The 26,439-nt window shown below is 38.6% G+C and overlaps 1 protein-coding gene across 2 annotated transcripts in view; it reads left to right on the top strand.

Moving 5' to 3' along the window:
- The window catches only part of FAM169A (family with sequence similarity 169 member A), an 88,189-nt gene that overhangs the window by 7,032 nt on the left and 54,718 nt on the right, over positions 1–26,439 (top strand). For both annotated transcript variants that reach the window (XM_025389123.1, XM_025389124.1), the window contains exons 2-5: positions 18,660–18,794; positions 19,847–19,946; positions 20,952–21,037; positions 25,380–25,551. In XM_025389123.1, coding sequence (XP_025244908.1) covers positions 18,663–18,794; positions 19,847–19,946; positions 20,952–21,037; positions 25,380–25,551 — 490 coding nt within the window. In that variant the 5' untranslated portion in view covers positions 18,660–18,662. The remainder of the gene's footprint in view (positions 1–18,659; positions 18,795–19,846; positions 19,947–20,951; positions 21,038–25,379; positions 25,552–26,439) is intronic.

Here is a 26,439-nt window from a genome sequence, read left to right as displayed (position 1 = left end):
GCAGTAATTTACTTCCTTATTTTAAAAAAATCGTGATGTATCTGTCTCTCATCAATCAGAACTTTTGATTTATGTGAGATATAACCACAAGTTGAGTTGATAGAAATGTTAAAAATTAAGAAAACCTTCATTTTTTGTTAGTTTGTGTATTAATGTGAAGGAGATGTATGTTTTTTGGTTTTTGTTTTTTTGAGATGGAGTCTTGCTCTGTCGCCCAGGCTGGAGTGCAATGGCGCGATCTCAGCTCACTGTACCCTCCGCCTCCCAGGTTCAAGCAATTCTCCTGCCTCAGCCTCTTGAGTAGCTGAGATTACAGGCATGTGCTACCGTGCCTGGCTAATTTTTTATGTTTTTAGTAGAGACGGGTTTCGCCATGTTGGCCAGGCCGATCTCGAACTCCTGTTCTCAGATGATCCACATGCCTCGGCCTCCCAAAGTGTTGGGATTACAGGTGTGAGCCACCATGTCCAGCCTTGTTTTGTTTTTAAAAACTGAAAATAATTCATGTTAGCCCCCTCTATAGTTTTTATGGGTCCCAAACTAAGAGGCTGTCTTCTAATTTTAGATATGGTACTGTTCTCTATTAATTATTTATACTCATGAGTGGAAAATATAGCTAAATTTAGCAAAAAAGTACCCCAATTTTTTTTTACTTTTTAATTTTTCAACTTTTATTTTAGGTTCAGGAGTACATGTGTAGATTTGTTAAATGGGTGAATTGCATGTTGCTGGGGTTTGGTGTACAAAATGATTAGTCACTGAGGTAGTGTGCATAGTACCTGATAGGTAGCTTTTTGGCCCTTACACTCCTCCCACCCTCTACGTTCAAGTAAGCCCTGGTGTCTGTCGTTCCCTTCGTCGTGTTCATGTGTACTCAGCGTTTAGCTCCCATTTATAAGTGAGAACATGTGGTATTTGGTTTCTCTTCCTTTGTTAATTCCTTTAGGATAATAGCCTCCATCTGCATGCATCCATGTTGCAGCAAAGGACATGATGTTTTTGTTTATTTGTTTGTATTTTTGAGACAGAGTCTCGCACTGTCACCCAGGCTGGAGTACAGTGGCGCGATCTGGGCTCACTGCAACCTCTGCCTCCCAGCTTCAAGCGATTCTCCTACCTCAGCCTCCCAAGTAGCTGAGATTACAGGTGCCTGCCACCAAGCCCCCCTAATTTTTTTGTATTTTTAGTAGAGACAGGGTTTCATTATGTTGGTCAGGCTGGTCTCGAACTCCTGATCTCATGATCTGCCCTCCTTGGCCTCCAAAGTACTGGGATTACAGGCGTGAGCTGCTGGCCTTGTTCTCTTTTTTTTTTGGATTATGTAGTATTCCATGAAATACCCAAATTGTAGACATCTTGATATTTGGCTTTAGAATATAATATATATCTAAAAATACTTGAAGTTAATTTCAAACCATGAAAGAAGAAATAGAAGTGATTCTGAATAAATTTTGTTTGGAGAATACAATTTTTTTGTATCTGAGGGGTGGAAAAAAATGGCATACTGGCTTGGATAGACTCAAGGGAAGTTCTTGTGCCTGTGACAGTACTTACAATGGGCACAGAGAAGTTTCTCCTGTCTCTAGCTGGAAACATACCAACTGTAACTAACAGTATTCTTTGACTAGTTTGTTGGCTGGTCATGTTTTTATGCACTGTAATTAATCCATTTTTGGGTAGAATTCATTGTTGGAAAGTCCCAGTTCTTTTACCCTTTAAAGATATGCAAAATAAGTCTAAACTTCTAAACTTTTCATCAGCATATTGATTCTTCAAATATTTTACGGGTAGATTTTTTTTTTTTTTTTTTGAGACAAGGTCTGGCTCTATCACCCAGGCTGGAGTGCAGTGGTGCAGTCTAGTCTTGACTTACTGCAGCCTCTACCTCCCTACAACCTCTGCCTCCCGGACTCAAGCCATTCTCTCTCAGCCCCCTGAGTAACTGGGACTACAGGTGCATGCCACCACGGCCAGTAATTTTTTGTAGAGATGGCGTTTTGCCATGTTGCCCAGGCTGGTCTTGAACTTGTGAGCTCATTGGCTCTGCCCACCTTGGCTTCCCAAAGTGTTAGGATTACAGGTGTGAGCCACTATGCCCGGCCAAGGGTAGCTTTCTTTCCTCCCTTCCGCAGTGGGAATTTTTTCTCCCAATTTCAGTTCCTCATCTGGTGTACCATGGTTTCGAGATCTTTTGCCCTCTTGGCCTTCTCCGTTGGAGGCATTCCAGTTTTGCAGTGTGATTTTTTTTTTTTTTTTTTTTTTGAGGTAGAATCTTACTCTGTTGCCCAGGCTTGAGTTCTGTGGCGCCATCTCGGCTCACTGCAACCCTTGCCTCCAGGGTTCAAGCGATTCTCCTGCCTCAGTTTCCCGAGTAGCTGGGATTACAGGCACGTGCCACCATGCCAGGCTAATTTTTTTTTTTTTTTTTTGAGACGGGGTTTCGCTCTATCACCGAGACTGAAGTGCAGTGGTGCAATCTCAGCTCACTGCACACTCCGCCTCCCAGGTTCATGCCATTCTCCTGCCTCAGCCTCCCAAGTATCTGGAATTACAGGCGTCCGCCATCACACCTGGCTAATTTTTTTTTTTTTTTTTTTTTTTGTATTTTTAGTAGAGACGGGGTTTTACCATGTTAGCCAGGATGGTCTTGATCTCCCCAAGTGCTGGGATTACAGGCATGAGCCACCACACCTGGCCCTTTTTTTCCTTAAGATATGCCCCTTAGAAGGGAATAAAACACTGCAGATACTGTCTGATCCATGAAAAATGGAATATTTTTCCATCCCTGGATGGAAAATTTATTTCATCTTAAAAAAAACCTTGGTTATGGTTCATATTTAATCTAGTATCATCTAAATCTCAAGGTCTTCTTATTTGTCTCTGTCCTGCAATGAATAATTAAAAAACTATAGTGCAATGTAGTGAATTTTATTTTTCCCCTAGCTCTATTTTGGAGTAACTCATTAAAGAAATATTTGGACAAATAAAATAAAATACCTAGGAATAAACTTAACCAAGGAAGTAAAAGATCTCTACAATGAAAACTGTAAAACATTGATGCAAGAAATTGAAGAGGACATAAAAAATGGAAAGATATTTCATGTCCATATATTAGAAGAATCAATATTGTTGAAATGTTCATATTACCCAAAGCAATCTACAGATTCAGTGCAATTTCTATCAAAATACCAATGACATTCTTCACAGAAATAGAAAAAAAAAATCCTAAAATGTATGTGGAACCACAAAAGACCCAGAATAGCCAAACCTATCCTGAGTAAAAAGAACACAACTGAAGAAATCATATTATCTGACCTCAAATTATACTACAGAGCTGTAGTAATCAAAACAGCATGGTATCAGCGTAAAAACAGACATGTAGATCAATGGAACGGAATAGAGAACCCAGAAATAAATCTCTATACATCTACAGTGAACTCATTTTTGACAAAGGTAACAAGAACATATATTGGGGAAAGGAAAATCTCTTCAATAAATGGTGCTGGGAATACTGGATATCCATATGCAGAAGAATGAAACTAGACCTGTATCTCTTGCCATATACAAAAACCAAATCAAGAAGGACTAAAAACTGAATCTAAGATCTCAAACTATGAAACTGTTAACATAAAACATTGGGAAAACTCTCCAGGGCATAGGAGTGGGCAAAGATTACATGAGCAGTACTCCACAAGACAGGCAACCAAAGTAGAAATGGATAAGTGGGATCATGTCAAGTTAAAAAGCTTCTGCATAGCAAAGGAAACAACAAGGTGAAGAGACAACCCACAGAATGGGAGAAAATATCTGCAAACTGTCTATCTGACAGGGAATTAATAACCGGAATATATAAGGAACTCAAGACAACTCAGTAGTTGAAAACACATAATATTCTGATTAAAAAATGAGCCAAAGATCTGAGTAGATATTTCCTAAAAAAAAGACATACAAATGGCAAACTGGTATATGAAAAGATACTCAACATCATTGATCATCAGCAGAATGGAAATCAAAACTACAATGAGGCCAGGCACTGTGGCTCATGCCTACAGGGTGGCTGAGGTGGACAGACTGCTTGAGCTCAGGAATTCGAGACCAGCCTGGGCAACATGGTGAAACCCCATCTCTACAAAAACTACCAAAAAATTAGCTGAATGTGGTGGTGCATACCTGTGGTCCCAGCTACTTGGAAGGTTGAGGTAGGAGGATCTCTTGGGCCTAGGAGATTGAGGCTGCAGTGAGCAGGGATTGCATCACCACATTCCAGCCTGGACAACAGAGTAGACCCTGTCTCAAAAACAAAAGCAAAAACCAACAAAAAAACAAACTACAGGGAGATATCTCACCCCAGTTAAAATGGCTTTCATCCAAAAGACAGGCAATAACGAATGCTGGTGAGGATGTAGAGAAAATGGAACCCTCTTATACTGTTGATGGGAATGTAAATTACTATAACCACTATGGAGAACAGTTTAGAGGTTCCTTGCAATTTAAAAATAGAGCTACCATATAATCCAGCAATCCCACTGCTTGATATATACCCAAAAGAAAGAAATAAATCAGTATATCAAAGAGATTTCTGCACTCCCATGTTTATTGCAGCACTATTCATAATAGCTAAGATTTGAAAGCAACTTGAGTGTCAATCATCGAATGAATGGGTAAAGAAAATATAGTACATATACACAATAGAGTATTATTCAGACATAAAAAGGAATGAGATCCTATCATTTGCAACAACAGAGATGGAACTTGAGATCATTATGTTAAGTAAAATAAGCCAGGCACAGAAAGACAAACTTTGCATGCTCTCATTTATGGGAGCTAAAAACATTAAAACAATTAAATTCATGGAGATGGAGCATAGAGTGATGGTCACCAGAGGCTGGGAAGGGTAGTGGGTGGTCCAGGGAAGTGGGTCTGGTCAGTGGGTGCAAAAACATATTAGATTGAATGAAGAAGATCTAGCGCTTGATAGCTCAACATTGTGATGACAGTCAACAATTTATTCTACTTTTAAAAATAAAGTGTGATTGGATTGTTTGTGACACAAAGGATAAATGCTTCAGGTGATGGATGTGATTATTATTATTTTTGAGATAGAGTCTTGCTCTGTCACCCAGGCTGGAGTGTGGTGGTGCAGTCTTGGCTCACTGCAACCCCCGCCTCCCAGATTCAAGCAGTTCTTCTGCCTCAGCCTCTTGAGTAGTTAAGACTACAGGCATCCGCAACCATACCTGGCTAATTTTTTGTATTTTTAGTAGAGACGAGGTTTCACCATGTTAGCCAAGCTGGTCTTGAACTCCTAACCTCAGGTGATCTGCCCATCTTGGCCTTCCAAAGTGCTGGGATTAAAGGTGTGAGCCACTGTGCCTGACCTTATGTGATTATTTACCCTGATGTGATTATTATGCATTGTATCCTGGATCAAAATATCTCATGTACCCCATAAATATATACACTGTTATGTACCCACAAAAATTAAAAATAAAAGATATATTGGGTAGGCATTTTACTTCGTCAGTTGTTATATTTCCTATTTTTTTTTTTAACTTTAGCTTTAAAACACTTGACTTCATTTTTATTGTGTAGTAACCATTTAAAAATTCTGAAGAAGAGGGGTCACGGCGTTTAGATATAGAAAAGTCTGAAGAAACTTTATTGCAAGGTTTAAAAACAACTCCTAAGGAGTGACTGAATAATCTGGTTGTTATATTCTATAATTGTATTACACTTAGATACATCATGGATTTCGTTGGCCTTTTGTCTCGACCTTTAAACCTGGCCACCAGGTTAAACTCCTCTGGAGACAGATCGTGTAGGCTCATAGCTGAACTCGGCCACTTCCTAGCTGTGTGAACTTGGACAGCTTACTTAACCTCTCCACATCTGAGGCTCCTCATTCAGAAAGTGTGTATAGGAATACCTGATTCATAGGATCATTTCGAGGAATGAGATGTGTAGAGTGTTTCAACACAATGCAAGGTGCAAGATATGCAATCAGTAAATTTGGTGGTTCTCTTGTTATTATCATCAGAAAATACATTGTGAGTTTAAAAAAATGATTGTAAATGACATTTTGAGGTTATTATCCTTTTGTAAATTAAGACCTTTCTTCCTAGTTTCCATCTCCAGGTGAGCTGTAAGTGCTTGGAAGGAAAGTAATCAGTTGTAGACCTGTATGACAGTAATCAACTGTAGACCTGTAGATGGCTGATAGCTGATCATTTGGCTCATCCTAACTTTTTACCTGTGCTGAAAAAGTAGATTATTTCTCTCTGGAGTTCTGAGCCTGGTAGGAGAGACAGATGAAGAAAAATGAACATTATTATGTATTATGTATTGTTATGTGATAAGTATATTAAAAGATTTATGCACAAGGTACTTACCATAACAGTCCCTCAACTTGTCTCCCTTCATTTCTTCCTACCAATCCAATCTATATGTAGCTGTCAGATAATTTGTCTTAAAGAATAGCCTTGAATGTCTCTTCCATGCCCGAGGTCCCTTAATGGCCTGCTGCTTGTATACCAAGTGAGGTCTAAACTCTTTAATCTGGGATTCTTGGCCTGCTATGTTCTGTCCTTAATCTATTTCCTAGTACTTCCACCACCATTTGTCTTTATATACCTTAATTCTCTTGGTAAATCCAACTGCTTGCCATTCTTGATATACTTTCAGTCATCCATTCAGCATATTCTTTTTTTTTTTTTTGTGAGGCGGAGTCTCACACACACAAAAAAGAGGGCACGATCTCAGCTCACTGCAACCTCTGCCTCCTGGGTTCACGCCATTCTCCTGCCTCAGCCTCCCGAGTAGCTGGGACTACAGGTGCCCGCCACCATGCCCGGCCAATTTTTTGTATTTTTAGTAGAGATGGGGTTTCATCGTATTAGCCATGATGGTCTCGATCTCCTGACCTCATGATCCTCCCGCCTCAGCCTCTGAAAGTGCTGGGATTACAGGCGTGAGCCACCGCGCCCGGCCTCAGCATGTTTTTTTTTAGGGTCTTCCCCGCTATCTGCCTGTTGAAAGGCCGTCTGTTACTTTTTATCTAGCAGCATGTTCTTGTTCATCTGTGGCAGCTCTTCCTCCTAGCACCAGTGTGTGGTTTATTTATACAAACTTTTATTCAGTCATTCATTTATTTAGTAAATATGCTTTGAAGTTAAATAAGACTACTATCTCTTGTCCTTTCTTCCCTTGGGCCTGCTACCAATGAGAGGTAAGAATTGTACTGAATCTGGGTAAATAAGCCCACCTGAGTTTGCAAGAGAGTAGCATGAGCAGGTTAATGAGGCCGTGGCTCCAAGTACAGAGTTGGAGAGGCCCAAAAGGACAGAATTAGAGAATCTGTGGTTTAGAGGCTGACATTTTTCCAAATTGCTGAGATACTCTGCTACATAGTGGCAGCCCATGGTTATATTTCTTAGTTGTCTAGTGAAAATACTAGGGAGTTTGGTCGAGTAGTGGTGGGGATTGTGACTCAGCAGAATATTTCGCAAATGGTATGCCAAAATTAAGTGCCAAGTTTTGTTTTGTTTTTGCTTTTGATGTGAGTTAGACATGTTTCCTTTAAAATGAAAACATCAGTCTTCATTGTTCTAAATGCGACAAATCTCTGTGCTATTTTATGTTAAAAATATCTACAACAGTGAACATATAGTTTAGACTCCTGTTTTTAAAAATTGGTTGTATCCTGGAGGTTTACTATGTCCAACCCCTTTTAACTTTAATAAAGTCCCTGTATAGTCAGATACGTGGTAGAGAAGCTAGGATAATGTAAGGAATTTTATATTGTCAATGTTGAAATGGACACAGTTTTATGGTTTATTAATTTAAGTACTTATTTTACCTTTCCTGATCTTTGTACACTGCTGATTATATTTAGTAGTCTGGGTTGTGAAGTACCAGAGTTGCTGACACATTCCACAGGCAAATGTATTACTTTACTGTACTGTGGTATGTAGTAGAGTCATGTGGAAGCTTCAATTACAAGCCCATTTCTGTTTCTTTCTCTCTCAAATATCTATTAATTTATTGTTAGACTTCTGCAAATGTTTCAAGGCGTGTAAGTAGCATTCTCTATATCCTGCTCGTAGAATATAGATAGTAAGATAATGATTTATTATCCATTCTGGGTGTGGTAATTCAGTTTGTATTTTGTGTTCCAGCTGTTGAGCACCTTTGAAATAATCTTTTTTTTTTTTTGAGACGGAGTCTCGCTCTGTTGCCCAGGCTGGAGTGCAGTGGTGTGATCTCAGCTCACTGCAACCTCCGCCTCCCGGGTTCAAGCGATTTTCCTGCCTCGGCCTCCCCAGTAGCTGGGACTACAGGTGCCTGCTACCACGCCCGGCTAATTTTTGTATTTTTAGTAGAGATGGGGTTTTGCCATGTTGGCCAGGCTGGTCTCAAACTCATGACCTCAGGTAATCCACCCGCCTTGATTTCCCGAAGTGCGGGCTTACAGGCGTGAGCCACCGCTCCCGGCCTCTTTATGAGTTTCATTTCAGCCTTATGAGTCCTGCTTTGCCTCCCCAGGGTAGAACACTAAAAGTTCATATTCTGTCTGCCTTGGAATTAGGATGGAGGCATGTAACCCAAATTTTGCCTATCACATGTATCCAAGAGAGACTGCCCTGCAAAGTGAGCTACTGGAGGAAGGAGGCCGTAAGGGGATTTGACTTTCTTCTCTTGTGTTTCCTCCCTTGGGGCCCTCTCGTCTTCCTTCACCTTACCAGGAGTAATTACTGTTAACAGTATAATGTATCCTTCCAGACTTTGCTGTACAAACATATTAATCTTTTAAAAAACTTAGCTGGGTGTGGTGGCATGTGCCTGTAGTCTTAGCCATTCAGGAGGCTAATGTAAGAGGATTTTTGAGTCCAGAAGTTTGAGGCTATAGTGAGCTGTGGTCGTGCCACTGCACTGCAGCCTGGGTGACAGAGGGAGAGTCTGTCTCTAACAACAAACAAAAACAAAGCAAAAAACGAATGCAAGTAGGCATTTTTTCAAAAAAAGAAGTTGAGTGTTTTTGATGTTTGTTTTCCTGTTTTATGAATTTTCTATTCATGCCCTTTGTCTATTTATTTACATCTTAGCTTAAAAAAAAAACACTGCATTATTCGTCTGTATTAAGATATTAGATTGTATAAGTCATATTGGTTACAATTTCCTCTCAGTTTTTTCTTTTTAGATGCAAAAGTTTTGGGCAGGGTGCGGTGGCTCACACCTGTAATCCCAGCACTTTGGGAGGCCGAGGCGGGCAGATCACCTGAGGTCAGGAGTTCGAGACCAGCCTGACCAACATGGGGAAACCCCATCTCTACTAAAAATACAAAAAATATTAGCTGGGCATGGTGGCATGTGCCTATAATACCAGCTACTTGGGAGGCTGAGATGGGAGAGTTGCTTGAACTGGGGGACAAAGGCTGCAGCTAGCTGAGATCCCACTACTACACTCCAGCCTGGGCGATGGAGTGAGACTCTGTCTCAAAAAAAAAAAAAGTTTTGATTGATTTTTCAGTTATTGGTTGCAGCAGTTTATTCCTTTCTCAACCAGAAGGAATTTTCCTCTATGTGTTCTGTATGTTCAGGTAATTTGCCCATGGTTACACAGCTAGTAATCCAGTTTGGCTCAAGAACAAGCTCCCTTAACCAGTATTTTATACCACCTTTCACACACTCTCAAAATCCTTTGCAATATAGCTGGATTTTGCTTTTGAAGGCCTAAAACATGCCAAATACACAGTACTTTTCATGCTTAAATGATTTCTTATCCAGGAGCATTTTCCTGTACAGGAAGAGAGAATTAAACCTTGAGTTGGAGAGAATACTTGGAAGACTTCCTCTGACATATATTAAGCAATCTTTAATCATATTAGGGCTGCCTAAGGTGCTGTGCTTTCAGACATACCAATATAATGGAAAAAAATGGACATCGGAGTCGGACTGCCGGGTTCAAATACTAGCTCTGCTGCTTACTAGTGTGGCCTTGAACAAGTTACTCAGCCACTTTGTGTCTTTGTTTCCTTTTTGGCCAAGTGAAGAGAATTAAAACACCCACCTCATGGGTTTTTGATAAAAGTTACATCAGGTAATACACATGAAGTGTTCAGAATAGAACCTGGCACATAGTCCACTATCGGATTAGTGGTTATAACTTCAAAAGACGGTTTTGCTTCCTACTTGAAATAAGAAGAGCCAACAGGTATGAATCCCATTCAGCTTCCTGCTCCATTACCTAATTTATAGGCAGTCCTAACCCATCCATAATTAAATGTTTTTACTTTCCCAGAAAACAGAAAAGGATTGCTGAACAGTGTTGAGGCCCATCTGAGATTTTGATAGTTGTAGCAGTTATTTTTGTCATATTCAAAAACTCAGCTTTCATAGTAGAAAAAGGTGAGTGGTTAGAGGAATCTAGCATTTAGGACCTTGGGGCAGGAGCGATAGAAGAATAAGTAAGGTAAAGATGATGAACTGATGTAGTACAGGGCCCAGGTTAATTAGAGAAGGAAATGATGTTAGAAAACAGAAAGGCCGGGCGTGGTGGCTCAAGCCTGTAATCCCAGCACTTTGGGAGGCCGAGATCGGCACATCACGAGGTCAGCAGATCGAGACCATCCTGGCTAACCTGGTGAAACCCCGTCTCTACTAAAAAAATACAGAAAACTAGCCGGGCGAGGTGGCGGGCGCCTGTAGTCCCAGCTACTCGGGAGGCTGAGGCAGGAGAATGGTGTAAACCTGGGAGGTGGAGCTTGCAGTGAGCTGAGATCCGGCCACTGCACTCCAGCCTGGGCGACAGAGCAAGACTCCGTCTCAAAAAAAAAAAAAAAAAAAAAAGAAAGAAAACAGAAAAGGGAGGAAGCGAGAGGAATCATAATAAGGTTCAGAAATAAGGTTGAGAGCGTTGCTGATTATGTTGCCTGGATACCTAACCTATTCTCAGTGTTGGAGAGACAATTGTGAGAGGTAGGATCATGACTTGGATTGGTTGAGATAATTATTTTTTTTTGCTTGAGAATTCTTTCAGCTCTGTAGTGTACATATTTTTTTTTTGGATCTGCCTCTCCCCACAAAGCCCCGAAATAATAACAGTAACCTGTAAGAATCATGAAATAACTTAGGAGCTGAACATGTAGAATACGTTCCCCTCTTTGAAGAATATAGTTGGCATCCAGTAATCAACAATAAGTAGGGAAAAAATCACAATAATATAAATTTGTTTTCTAACTCTTTTCATTCTTAAGGGTATTCATTCTGTCAAATATATAATTTTTTTTGGAAAAAAGGAATTATTAAAAGGTAGATACAATATAGCAGATGCTGATGATCTTAGATCTCTTATATAAGAGGTCTTGGTATTATGTCTTTTATACAGCTTACCCTGGATTAATGAGCATACCATTTGCTTAATTTGTAAATTAGTTTGGACACTTTTTACACTTCGCTGTCCATTCTGTGTCAGTTTTTTGATGAGTTCACTTAAGGCTACATTAAGCTTTCTCATTCATGTAGAATCTAGTTAGGCCTTTTGGTTTATCTCATGGACAGAGCATAAAGTACTTGACAGAATTTGATCTGACAGCTTTACAGTTACGTAACATAGAACAGAAGCTTAAAAACAACAAAAAAGAGAAGCAAGGGATTTATCATAGCAACCTATATTTCTCTCTGGAACTTTACCACCCTTCCACTGCCTCTCTAAACTAGTAGCAGAACCACTGTTAGGCTAGCAGTTTACATAGTCTTAAATTAACCAAGACTCCAAAACAAACAAAAAAACAATTCCAAGCATTTAGAGGTGAGAAGGTCTTTAGGATTATCCTGTCCAGTTGCATCACGTTACCAATGAGAGTACAGAAGCCTAAAGAGGGTAAGTAACTTGCCTGTGGTCATAAAGCTAGTTAGTGGCAGAGCCGACCCCACAGCCTAGGTCACAGAATTACAGTTCTACTGCTCTTTCTGGTGTAATATGTGAATAGAATATTTAATGGTATCATTATATTTTACAAAAGAAAATGTTATGTAACCATGACAAATACTATATTTGATTTTGCATATTTAATAAAAAATAATTATATTTAAAAGTATATCTGATTGCCTGGGTTCATATTTCTTTAGCCTCACTAGTGGTATGATGTTAGTCAAGTCTCTTGAATTCCAAAACTGTTTCTTCATTTATCAAATGCGGCAGATAGGAGTTCTTTGTTATATAGTAAATGTGACAGTCTCTAAAGCCTGATAAAGGGATATTTCTCAGTAAATGTTACCTGCTGCTGTTGCTGATTTATAATAATAGTTTCTAATTCTTTCATCTTCCTTTAAATTCAAATAAAATTTAGCACTGAGAATGACTGGAAACAAAAGTAATGGATTTAAGAACAGATTTGCAAACATAAAAATATTTTAGAAGAGAGATATAGGTGTGTGTGTGTCTGGGCCTTTGGAATTAGGGAAGTGTTTTCTGTTTTTTTTAATATTAAAAGCTATGATGGATATAGTTGTTTTTAAACAGTGTTCAGAAATCACAATATCTAACTAAGGGGTTTCTCCCCTGGTGTTCTTCTGTATGCAAATATGAGGGTATCTAAATTGTCAGACTCCAGGACACAGGGTTGTTTTGTATTTAAATAACATTTTGTATATTAAAAAATAATCTTTGACAATAATAAAAATAAGCCCAGAAGTTATTTTTTCTGTTAAAAAACCCTACTTGAAAAAGAGAATGAAGAATCACTAATTTTTATTTTCATACTTTAGTGATGTTCTACTTGCCTTTGACCTGTAGTAGTGTCTTTTTGTATAGTGCTGTGTTTTCGAATGTGCTGACATACTATTGGCAATTTGGTAGATATCTTAAGATTATATGCAGGTGAACACTTCTAGGAAATTTAATGCTGATTAGGAAAATGTATAATCTAATATATCAAATTGGTGGTTTCATAGGTCTTAGTATTTTTCCCTTTATTGTTGCACGCAAGTCTTAATAGTTAAGGGTTAAAATGTTTCTAAAAAAGTGAGTTGAGATTCTGATACATGCTACAACGTGGACGAACCTTGTGACCATTATGCACAGTGACATAAATGTGACACAAAAGGACAGTTATCCTATAATTTCACTTAAATGTTCTTAGAATAATCCATTTCATAAACAGGAAGTAAAATAGAGGTTACCAGGGGCTGGTGGGAGGAAGGAATGGATAGTTACTGTTTAATGGGTACAGACCATGTTTAGGGTGATGAAAAAGTTCTGGAAATGGGTAGTGGTGCTGGTTGCACAACATTGTGAGTATACTGAACTGTATACTTAAAAATGGTTAAAATGGTAAATTTTGTTATGTATATTTTATCACAATTATAAAAGGGGAGCAGGGATGGGATGAGAGGAGTGCTTTTTTTTTTTTTAAGTGAATTGAGAAAAATATTAGATAGTGATATAGGCACTTGACACTCAGAAAAATGTTGATGGTGGTATGCAAATTATTGAAGTTTGGACAACACTGAGATAGAGGAAAGATCAGTGGACTTAGGGATACCTGTCCTGTGTTCCAGTCTCACCCCTGCCATGACCTAATAGGGTGGGCCTGTACACCACCCTTATATAAGGCCTGTTAGGGCCTCACACAGTGGCTTACACCTGTAATCACACTGGAGGCTGAGGCAGAAGGATCGCTTGAACCCAGGAGTTTGAGACCAGCCTGGGCAACGTAGGGAGACCTCGTCTCTATAAAAAAATACAAACTAGCTGGGTGTGATGGTGTGTGCTTGTGGTGTTAGCTACTTGGGAGGCTGAGGCCAAGACTTCTAAGACTATTTGCTACCCTAAAGTTCTCTGATTGTATGTTATGACTTTGGGTCCTTTATTTAGATGACCTAGTTTGCTTATTTAATAGAATTTTATCCTTTTCAGTGATCAAACTAAAATAAAATGCATATTTAGAATTTTAAATATGAAATTAGCATTTAAAATCTTCTAAGAACCATAGTATCATAGTAACAGTAGGTGAAAAAGAAATCACTTGTGAACTTGAACTTGCTATTCTATAAAACTCTTATGTCCATTTTGTATTCTTTATGCTGCCATATTATTTTTACATGGTTGTGATTGACCATGCTTTTATAGACAAAGTTTCTGGAAGCAGTCTTCAAATACAAATTTCCATTTCATGCTTTAGATTACAATTGCTTTTAGTAAATGAAAAATTTAAATGTGTTTCATCCATACTTTGTTTTGGTAGCTAATATTCAGGTGAATCTTTTGAATTGATTTAAGTGGAATGCTGTGACATTAATCCTCTTGAGCCTCATCTCGTCAATGATATGGTATAATAAATGTCTCAGTGCTTTACTTGGATATTTGAGTCTTTGATACAATTATTTGGACATTATATATTTGGGGTCTTCTCTGTAAGAGAAGAAAAACAGTTACTACGTTCTGTTTTCCTAGTCATACTTCTTTTATCCACTATTGACCATTTGTTTTGTGTTTATAATTTCATCTACAGTTTTAATCTTCATTGGAATTGTTAGATCTGACTGTAGAACATAATATTATATTTCCATAGTTTACTTTTACATATTGAATTTGATAGAAATACAAATATTTGCCCAAGCTAACGAAGAAGCTTCCTTCACAAATAGAGCTACTGTTTTATTTTGTGATCGTTTTCTAACTATAACATCTTACTTGCATAAGCTCCTGGTTGATCTCTCTTGAAATTCATAGGCTATTTAAAAGTTGACTGGAAATCTTGTGGTATTACTTCCAAATCATTTCACAAATTTTTCTTACCTTCTCTTTAATTTAGACATTTGCATTTACTAACAGTTGAAATGAATTTGTACTTTGTTTTTAAGTTTTGATTTTTAAAAATCAATTTGATTTAGAAGTGTACATTTTTATATAAAATTAGGCTCCCAACCATATGTACATCAAGTTTTAAAGTCCTTAGGACCTAAATTTCAGATTAGGGTAAAAATAGTTCCTCTTATCATCATCATATCTTCAAAATTCAGAAAAACATAATTATTAACTGTTATGGTATATGTCAATCCTGTGTCTTTTTTTGATGTTTCTCTCATATTTCCGTTAGATTTTCAGTTTCTTGCCTTCTAATATTTTTGTGATAAAATAAGTTTGAAGGTCATTTCAAAGAGGAAAGTAACTTTTAGTTGATCTTCTGCCTTCCCCTTTGTAAAACTGTTTTAAATAAAAATTGAAGAGGTTATTGGGTAAATGCAAACTAGGTAACTTTTAAAAGAAGATATTCTATACAACTTTATACTTCCTTTAAGAACTAATAGCGGCCGGGCGCGGTGGCTCAAGCCTGTAATCCCAGCACTTTGGGAGGCCGAGACGGGCGGATCACGAGGTCAGGAGATCGAGACCATCCTGGCTAACACGGTGAAACCCCGCCTCTACTAAAAAATACAAAAAACTAGCCGGGCAAGGTGGCGGGCGCCTGTAGTCCCAGCTACTCGGGAGGCTGAGAAAGGAGAATGGCGTAAACCCGGGAGGCGGAGCTTGCAGTGAGCTGAGATCCGGCCACTGCACTCCAGCCTGGGCGACAGAGNATTTTTTATTTTTTTGAGACGGAGTCTTGCTCTGTCACCCAGGCTGAATTGCAGTGGCGTGATCTTGGCTCACTGTGTACTCCATCTCCTGGGTTCAGGTGATTCTCCTGCCTCAGCCTCCTGAATACCTGGGACTACAGGCATGCTCCACGACGGCCAGCTAACTTTTTGTGTTTTTAGTAGAGACGTGGTTTCACTGTGTTAGCCAGGATGATCTCCATCTCCTGACCTCGTGGTCTGCCTGCCTCAGCCTCCCAAAGGGCTGGGATTACAGGTGTGAGCCACCGCGCCCCGCCCATATGTTTATTTTTTATTTAACTTTTTATCATGGAAATTTTTCTTTTCTTTTCTTTTTTTTTTGAGACAAGGTCCCACTCTGTTGCCCAGGCTGGCACGATCATACCTCACTGCGTCATCAAACTCCTGGGCTCAGGTAATTATCTCACCTCAGCCTCCTGAGTAGCTGGGACTACAGGCGCATACCACCATACCCAGCTAATTTTCATATTTTTTGTAGAGCCAGGGTCTCACTATGTTGCCCATGCTGGTCTCGATCTTCTGAGCTCAAGCGATCCATCCTCCTTGGCCTCCCAAAGTGCTGGGATTACAGGCATGAGCCACTGTGCCTGGCCTTGTCATGGAAATTTTCAGGAGTAAGCAAATCAGGATACCCTCTGCAATGCATTGACGTGTCTTTTAAGTAACTTTTAATTTATATTTTCTTTCCATCTTACTCTTTTTCTGTAAACTCCATGTCGTATATTTGGAAGAAACTGAGTTATTCTAAACTTGGTTGACTGCATACTTAAGGCATCATTTAACACATTTTTCTAATGGCTTGGTTAGATTTAGGTCCGATTTTCTTGTTGCATCACATCAGGATGCAGTAGGGTGTCTCACTTTTGGTAACATTAGTTAGCCTGGGTATATAGACCTAACAACAATGACCACCTATGTCTACCAGAAAACTCATGCGTGAGTGCTTATAGCAGCTTTATTCATAATTGCCAAATACTGGAAATAGCCAAATGTTCATCAACAGTAGAATGGGTAAATAAATTAACTGATAGATGCATCAGCATTCATGTTTCTCACGGAAGTAGTGTTGAGTGAAGAGAGTTAACACAGTAAAGAGCATACTGAATGATTTCAAATATAAGAAGTTCAAAATGAATAAGCAAATTAATGTCTCATTTAAAAATAAGATAGACGGATGAAATAATACTACCTATTAAAAAAGTCTTTTCCGCGCCAAATGAAGTGTCTCTATTATTACATACTCAATTTCCATAGGTATGTGCATTTCTGTATCTTGTTCCATTTGTTTATTCACGTGCCTGTATCACATTGTTTTAATTATAGAAGTTTTATAAGATGTTTTAATCTCTGACAGGGTGCATTCTTCTAGCTATTTTTGCTTGTCCTTTCAAATTAATTTTGTAATCAACTTTTCTTCAGGAAACAATAAAACCTTAAAGGTATTTCATTAGGATTGCATTAAATTAGTAGATTATCTTAGGGAGATCCGGTACCTTTATGATGCTGAAGCTTCCAAGAACATGGTTTTTCTTTCCTCTTGTTCACTTTCAGGAATGCTTTGTAGTTTTCCTCATACAGATTTTATACTGTTTCTGTTGTTGATTTTAAGCCTATTTTGATTTTTGCTGTTGTAAATGAGGTCTTCATCTCTATTTATACTTTTTTTTTTTCTATTTTTACTTTGCCTCCCCCCCGCCCCTTATTTCTTCTTACTGTTATGTTGTATATATGAAGACCTGGTTTCTGTATGCTAATTTTATGTCCTATTTTACTAAATTTTCTTGTTGTTTGGAATAGTTTTTTCATGGATTTTAAAAAATTTTTCAGTTATTATTTGCAAATAATAGATATGGCAGTAGCTTCACTTCTACCCTACTCCGACCCCGGTTATTATGCCTGTAATTGCTTTCTCTTGTCTAATTGCATTGATCATTGCTTACATAATGTTATATAGTAGTGGAGTCCTTGTTTTTCTAATCTTTAGTGTTAAAACCTTTAGTGTTTCCCCATTAAAGATCTGGCTTAAAAAACAAATAACGACAACAACAAAAAAAACCCAGCTATATAGGCCTGGCATAGTGGCTCAGTGTCTGTAATCCCAGCACTTTGGGAGGCCAAGGCAGAAGAATCTCTTGAGCCCAAGAGTTCAAGGTTGCATAGAACAACAATTGCACCAATGCCCTTGAGCCTGGGCCACAGAGCGAAACCCTATCTCAAAAAAAAAAAAAAAAAAAAAGCTATATATATGAGAAAAATAACTTATATACCATAACATTCATCTGTTGCAACCGTACAATTCAGTGATTTTTTTTTTTTGAGACACTCTTTCATCCAGGCTGGAGTACAGTGGTGCCGATCTTGGCTCACTGCAACCTCCACCTCCCGGGTTCAAGCGATTCTCCTGCCTCAGCCTCCCCAGTAGCTGGGATTACAGGCACCTGCCACCATGCCTGACTAATTTTTGTATTTTTAGTAGAGACGGGGTTTCGCTGTCTTGGCCAGGCTAGTCTTGAACTCCTGACCTCATGATCCACCTGCCTCAGCCCCCCAAAGTGCTGGGATTACAGATGTGAGCCACTGTCCCTGCGGTGATTTTTTAGATTTTTTGTTTGAAATTTATAGGGTTGTGCAGCTATCACCACAATCTAGAACATTTTCATTATTCCAAAAAGTTCCCTTGTGTCCTTTTACAGTGGCTTTTATGTTGAGTGGTTTATGAGAGTATATTTTATATGTGTATTTTTGTGTGTATGTACATATAAATATGTCCTATGCCTGTGTAACCATATTTATTGTTTAAGGAAGTATCTGTTAATTTATTTCATTGCCTGTTTTTAATACAAATGAATAATGTTTGAAAGTTTTCTTTTTGACATACATGGTTAAATCAGCAGGTTCAAGTTGTAGTCTGTGGGCATAGTGAAACAGAAGGATCTTGTTGCAACAAAATATGGCAACATTGTAGTAAAATTTATTTTCTGTGAGTAAAGGAAGATGGCATTTCATATTCTGAACCGTTTGTTCCATATTGTTTGTTAAAGAGGATGGCATTCCCTGTGGATATGCTGGAAAATTGCAGCCATGAGGAATTGGAAAATTCTGCTGAAGATTACATGTCAGATTTAAGGTGTGGGGACCCTGAAAATCCAGAGTGTTTTTCTCTTCTCAATATTACGGTAAGGTGTTCTGCAGTGATTGTCATCAATCTTTTCAGTCCAGTTTATACATGAAATAAATATCCTTTTTTAAAAAAATCCATTTTAAGTGTTAATCATTAATTTTTGAAATCTTTACAGAAATCTATTCAGTAAAATGGATAAATATTGATTGATCAGTTTTTAAAAAGGCAAACTCCACAGGTTATTGCTATTTGACTTTGTCTTTAAAATTATATGTGAGAAGTTCGCCAGTTTTGCTAAGACTGTTTACTATATTTGAGCTACTTCAGATTTACTTTAGATTTGGAATTTGTGAGTTTAGAAAATTTTTTAATTAAAAAATCAGCAAAATACTAAATTATGCATTTTTTGTGCCATGAATCTTTTCTTCCTTTTTCTAAAAAAGTAAAATCAAATTTTCTAGTCAGTAAATTATGATATTTTGTGATAGAAAGATCATTAGACTTGGAATCATTAGAGTTTCACTGTGAACTGTGGTGGACAAATTCCTTAACCTCTCTAGGCCTTGGATTTTTCTTCTGGAAATACTTAATTCTTGAGTCTTCCCCAGCACCAGTATTTTTATAATTCTCTGAATTGTAATGTTATCTCTAAATAGGGAATAAGTGTTGAATTAAGTGAAGGCAAAAAAAATTAAAGCATATTAATAGCATGTATCTTCCCAGAAAAATTAATTTACTTGACTGCTTTTTTTTTTTTAACTAGAAAATGGGATGTCTTCCTCAAGTAGTCTAAATAACAGATAATAGATTACAGTTGTTTTTTAATGACTTTGTGGGCCATATTATAGCTTTGGTTTTTATTCAGATATGTGACTAGAACATAATATTTATTGAAACAACTTTTCATATTTTCCCTAAGACAATAAAATTATTCCAAAAGGGAAGTCTATTTGATTTACTCTTTTTTTTAGAGACTAGAAATAATGTCTCCTGTAAAATAAAGTTAATTAAAATTAACATAGGAAAAGTTTACTACTTGATAAAATATTTTTTAAATGTATTTTCTTAACAGACTGTTCACTAATTTTTATTAATTCGTCATTTCAGATTCCTATTAGCCTGTCAAATGTAGGCTTTGTACCTCTTTACGGTGGAGATCAGACCCAGAAAATTCTTGCTCTCTTTGCACCTGAAGATTCACTGACAGGTCTCTTTTTGCTTAATTTTTATAAATTAAGAAATTTTCCTCCAAACTGTTAGAAACGTATTTAAAAGGTAGCTACATGAAGGAATTTGTTTTTTTAAAAAAAGTGTTTCAAATTGTAATTTTAGGAAAATGTAATTCTTAATTGCTTATAGCTAAATTTTCTCATACTGCTATAAAGAACTTCTTGAGACTGGGTAATTTATAACAAAAAGAGATTTAATTGACTCTCAGCCAGGCACGGTGGCTCATGCCTGAAATCCTGGCACTTTGGGAGGTTGAGGCGGGTGGATCACCTGAGGTCAGAAGTTCGAGACCAGCCTGACCACCATGGTGAAACCCCATCTCTACTAAAAATACAAAATTAGCTGGGTGTGGTAGTGTATGCCTGTAATCTCAGCTACTTTGGAGGCTGAGGCAGGGAGAATCGCTTGAACCCAAGAGGCAGAGGTTGCAGTGAGCCGAGATCACACCATTGCACTCTAGCCTGGGCAACAAGAGTGAAACTCCATCTCCAAAAAAAAAAAAGAAAAAAAAAATTAAAAATTGACTCACAGTTCCGCATGACTGGGGAGGCCACAGGAAACTTGCAATCATGGCAGAAGGGGAAGCAGGCACATCTTACATGGTGGCAGGCAAGATAGAGTGTGGGTGCACATGTGAAGGAGGAACAGTCAGACATTATAAAACCATCAGATCTCGTGATAATGGGGACCCCCATGCCGCCATGATCCAATCACCTCCCACCGAGTCCCTCCCGCCACATGTAGGAATTGTGGGGATTACAGTTCAAGATGAGATTTGGGTGGGGATGCAGCCGAACCATATCAATGAAATAAAATAAAAATGGTGTAAATGAGGCTATAAAGTACAATATTAGTATTTGGTAAGTTTTATATAGATATTCAAATATAAAGTATATGGATACTTTATAGTACAATGTGGCCTTATTAAGTCTAAAAGTGTACTTTAAAACTTAGATGTTAATGATTATTTATTCTTTTTTAGCTGTGGCACTTTACCTTGCTGATCAGTGGTGGGCTATTGATGATATTGTGAAAACATCTGTTCCTTCAAGAGAGGGGCTTAAGCAGGTAACAAGATCCTCTAATTTTGAGTGTTTCTTTTGAGGCCACTTCACAGTGTTTCCTGTAAACAGTGATAGTTTTTGAGCTCTTCCCTATTTAAAAATAATCAGGTTATGTTAAACTCTAGAATTTCATTCTTATGAAGAAGCCAGCATTCAGGTTGGGCTTCCTCTATTTTTATGTGATTCTGTAAGTATCTGAGATTGGGTGAGGAAGAATGAATACCTATGGATCAGTTGAGCTTTGGCTACCTTAAACCACTTTAGCTTCTGATTTTCTTATTTGTTAGAGGAGAAGCTAGTTCTCTTTATGTAATTGTTTAGCTTCTGTCTCTAGGAGAGACTGACCAGGAAACTTGTTTATTAGTAGGGCCTCCTCAGGTGGTCTATACAGTGTTCCTAACAGTGGAATGACCAGGTTCGGGAGAGAACAAGCTTCCAGCCTCTGCAGGGTTATAGTAGAAGCCAGCCAGCTGAAGAGTGTTGCAGGAAGGAAGCTGGTTTTCATGCCAGAGATGAAAGGGTTTAAGAGACATCTCTAGTGCTCTAGTTATTGGAGGATAAATAGGACAGGATGTGGAAAATCCATAGAAACCAAGATGTAACATATTTAAGGAGGCAGAGCATAATAAAATAATGATGAAATCTTTGGTGGCTGGAACAGTGAGATTTATAATATTGGAGAAATAGGAAACTGACTTGGTAGAAGTGCATTAGACTTTGCTTACTTAACAAGAATACTGACTTTTTGGAGAAGCAGTACGATTCATTAATTAAGTATAGAGTTTCTTGTTAATTAATCCTAAAAGAGACCCTTGATGAGGATCATGTTTTGTTTTTTTCTTTTTTTTGGGGTGGAGTTTCGCTCTCGTCTCACAGGCTGGAGTGCAGTGGTGCGATCTCGGCTCACCACAACCTCTGCCTCCTGGGTTCAAGCGATTCTCCTGCCTCAGTCTCCCAAGAAACTGGGATTACAGGCATGCGCCACCATGCCGGGCTAATTTTGTATTTTTAGTAGAGACGGAGTTTCTCCATGTTGGTCAGGCTGGTCTCGAACTCCTGACTTCAAGTGATCCACCCGCCTCGGCCTCCCAAAGTGCTGGGATTACAGGCATGAGCCACCACACCCGGCCAACAGGAGGATGAATTCAACAGAAATATTTATGTGTCTTGATATTCTTCCTTTAGAATACTTCTAGGATAAGCCAAGTCTGTTAAAAACTTGTCACATTCACAGGGTGCCAGCTACTGTTCATTTTTTTGTGGGCAGTTGAACCAATCAGAAGAAACAAGGAAAGCATATCAAGAAACTTTGATCGCGTTGCTCCAATTCACAATAAAGCAAAACTTGATGTTTGCTTAAAGGGGCAGTGGCAGCAGGAAAAAAAGAAACTGAAGAAACTTACAGGTTACTAGGGTGTTTTTATTTTCTTCCCTTTGAGTTGGGAACCTTGAAAGAGATGGGAGAATATGAGAATAACACACTTACTATTACTAAGTATTAGTAACTTTTGAATATTGCATTAATTCTTCAGTGGGTCTTAAGATTCCCAAAGTGGTAGGCCCATCTGCTGAAGGCTAGGAGAATGTGTATACCTGGTTATCTGCCAGTCTGATAAGAAACGTTGAACAAAACCGAAGGGGAGGAGGGAGTTAAATCCCTGCATAAAGCTGTAAAATTGGAGGAGTAGATAGTAATAAAGGAGTATAATTTGTTCTCAGAAACAGTTCTGATAGTGAAAGGAAGTATGTATGTCAAGAAAGTAAACATTTTGATGTGTTTTAACATGACCGAGGTTTGGCACATTACAGATAAGAAAATCAAAGGATGGAGAAGGAGAAGGGAGAATCTTAATATGATGGTATATTGTAGCTTTTCCTATTCAAGTGGAGAAACTATGAAACCTCCAGATATGGATTGGGAAAAGAGGAGGAGTCAAAACCAAAAATAAGACTACAGCTATTAGGACTTCTTCAGCCTTAGTTACCTTAGGGACAACATTCCCTTTCTTTTTTTTTTTTTTGACACAGACTGTTGCCCAGGCTGGAGTGCAGTGGCGTGATCTCGACTCACTGTAACCTCCACCTCCTGGGTTTGAGCAGTTCTCTTGCCTTAGCCTCCCGAGTAGCTGGGACTACAGGCGTGTGCTACCTTGCCCAGCTAATTTTTGTATTTTTAGTAGAGATGTGGTTTCGCCATGTTGGCCAGGCTGGTTTCGAACTCCTGACCTCAAGTGATCACCCGCCTTGGCCTCCCCCAGTGCTGGGATTACAGGTGTGAGCCACCACTCCTGGCCTCCATTCCCTCTTAAATAGAGAAATCAGTGAAGGGGAACTGCTATTCCAGTCAAATCCTGGCCAGTAAGGAAAAATTGGTTGGTAAAGTTACAGGAGGGTGTAACTATTTTTGTACTTAACAAACACTTGACTTGGAGCAAGTGGCTTTATTTTTATAAACCTCTGTGTACCTGGAACCTGATGCTCAATTATATGGAAGGGAGGTCCTCAATAGCATGCTGCAAAACGTTGTCCATTGTGTCCTTCATTTTGTCCGTGACTTAGAGGCATGCTTATCAATTCTGCATGTCACAGTGCTGAATGGAGGAGCTAATCTGTGAAGGGCAGATTGAAGAAGCAAAGAGGAAGATCTAACATAATAAAATTAAATAAGGAGAAATGTAATACCTATAGGTTCAAAAAGTTAACTGTACACCGTGAACACCAAACTGAAACAATAGTACATATGAAAAAGTATTGGGCTTTAGTTAATTAGGAGTAAAATCCAGATAAGCAAAAAAGCTAATGAAAACTTTGTTTATATAGAAAAGCCCCATTGTCTCAGCAGCACCTTCAAAATATCTTCATGAAATCCACATCCCAAACATGAAGAGAGATGTTACGGATATGGAGCAATTTCAAGAGAGAGGACTGAAATGGCAAGAGTATCCCAAATTGTGTTTGATTAGCCTTTTCCTTCATTTTTAACCATGTTTAATGTTGGTGTGAAATTTAGGGAAACATCATGGCTCTATCTTCAAATATTTATAGGCTGTGTGGCTGCACAATATCAAAATTAGTCTTTGAGAAATAGATTTCAGCTCTGAATAAGAAAGAATTGTTGTTGGTCAGACCTGTGGGTTCGGGGAAGGAATGGGTTGCCTTGGAAGCTATTGCTAGTCAGCTGCTATTTCCTGTGTTTGGTATGTGAGATCCCCTGCCTGGGGTATTTTTGAGAGTAGTATATGTATACGGTCAATCTTTTCTCTATTTACTAAACTAATTAGAGGCTGAATTTGTTTTCTTTTAAGAGACCTGGGGGAAAATAGGCTTATATACAGACCTTTTTTTTTTTGAGACACGGTCTCTCTCTGTCGCCCAGGCTGGAGTGCTGTGGTGCAATCACAGCTCACTGCAACCTCAACCTCTGCGCTCAAGTGATCCTCCCACTTTAGCCTCCTGAGTAGCTGGGACTACAGATGTGCACAGCCACACCCGGCTAATGTTTATATTTTTTTGTAGAGACCAGTGGGTTTTGCCATGTTGCCCGGGCTGATCTCAAACTCCTGAGCTCAAGTGATCCATCCACCTCAGCTTCCCAAAGTGCTGGGGTTACAGGCATGAGCCACCCCACTGGCCTGTGTATGAGGAACACCTCACTATTTGATATTGGAAAGTCCTGAGTGTTGGTGGGGTCCCTGTGACCATGTAGCCCTGTGTGTAGGAAGTGAGGCTCTGTTTCTGTTCTATTACTGCCCTAAGTATGTTTTTATTAGACTTTGGTGTCCCTGTCTTTGTTGACAGCAAAGATAGGGCTATTAAATGAACATTTTACCAGGAAAAGATGAGACACCTTTCTTTCCCAAGAGCATAATTGTGGCTTCCCTCACCAAATGATGTAATTGTTCTTAAAGTGTTCAGGGGATAACACTAAGCTGCCCTTTTTTTTAAAAAATGTGGAGACTGAAAAGCAGTTGAAGTAGTTTACTATAGTGAGGGCTGTGATTAGGGTTGGTAAGACCCTGGATCTGGGCAGCTGGAAGCAGAAAGAAGATGGCGAGTGCTGAAAGAGGTGCTAGGAATTGGTACGTTGGGGACCTGTTTTGCCCGATTAAGAATTTTGTTGAAAGGGAGTATTCTATGTATAATATGTGTCTGTGGAAATGGATTGTAATCTGTGTGAATGATTAGTCTCATCTCTGTGGTAATAAAATGTTTTGCAAATTGTTTTGAATGCATTCGAAGTGCTTTGAATGCCAGTATGAGGTATGGGAGCAGGGAGCAAAGTAAATAGCATCTTGTGATTGATGCATATTATAACTGCTGTGCCTGGTGTTTGACTCTCTTTGTAGGTGAGCACTCTTGGGGAGAGAGTGGTTCTGTATGTTCTGAATCGAATTATTTATAGAAAACAGGAAATGGAGAGAAATGAGATCCCATTCCTGTGTCATAGCAGTACTGATTATGCTAAGATTCTGTGGAAGAAAGGAGAGGCCATTGGGTTTTATTCAGTTAAGCCTACAGGTGAGTCTTTAAAAGTTATTTAAACTGTGTATTATGGAAATCTCCATTTTAGACCCCTCCAACTGTATCAATATCTCTGTTAAATTAATCTCTGGCATGCAAATTGAGGTGATTTTACTTAGTATTTCTTGGGAGTACTTTGATTCTACCATCCTGTGACCGTGAGGATTATTGGGAAAGTGTTTTGAAAAAACAAAATAAAAATAAACATTTGATCCTGAAGAAGATTTCTTTACATATATGGAGACACAATTGTATGTTGAGCCTCATATTTGTCTATCTTCTTGCGCTCACATTTCCAAAAGTTGTTGTTTACTTTGATTCCCATTGCTGTTACTGTTACAGGCTCCTTCTAAAACCCGTCTACCTGTGACCCAGATGCATAGCCTGTTTCTGCATAGCACACCTCATTCAGCCTGACATATGAAAGAGCAACTTGGCTAATTACCAAGAAAAACAAAATGCTTTAATATATTTAGTAAATACAAACAGCTTTGAAATTGTTACTCTAAAGTTTGGGTTTCTGATAGTAAGAGCCAACTATACCCTATCCTTAAAAAATAGTGCAACCTCATGCCTGCTTTACCTGTCCTCCCATTCATTCAGCTCCCTAGAGCAGCTGGAGCTGGGAAGCTCTAACCTAGTTACCTTGTGTGCACATACAACCCACACCTTGTTACCATCAAAGAACAAAGTCTGCCTTGTTCTGTACCTTGACCAAAAGACCTTTCGCAGAGAATACACTTAGTTTCTTTTTATTTCCTTTTCAGATTTTCCAAACTTAGCTCTTCTGGTCACATCCAGTCTAAAGATCCTACCAGATTAACTGCTGATCTGATGAACAGTTGTTTTTGACACCTTGATCCCATAATTAGTACACATTTGTGA

This window comes from Theropithecus gelada, chromosome 6 (genome assembly GCF_003255815.1).
Source record: "Theropithecus gelada isolate Dixy chromosome 6, Tgel_1.0, whole genome shotgun sequence".
Taxonomy (NCBI): Eukaryota; Metazoa; Chordata; class Mammalia; order Primates; family Cercopithecidae; genus Theropithecus; species Theropithecus gelada.
Note: the sequence above shows the minus strand (reverse complement) of the source record. Positions and strands in the feature narration are given on the sequence as shown.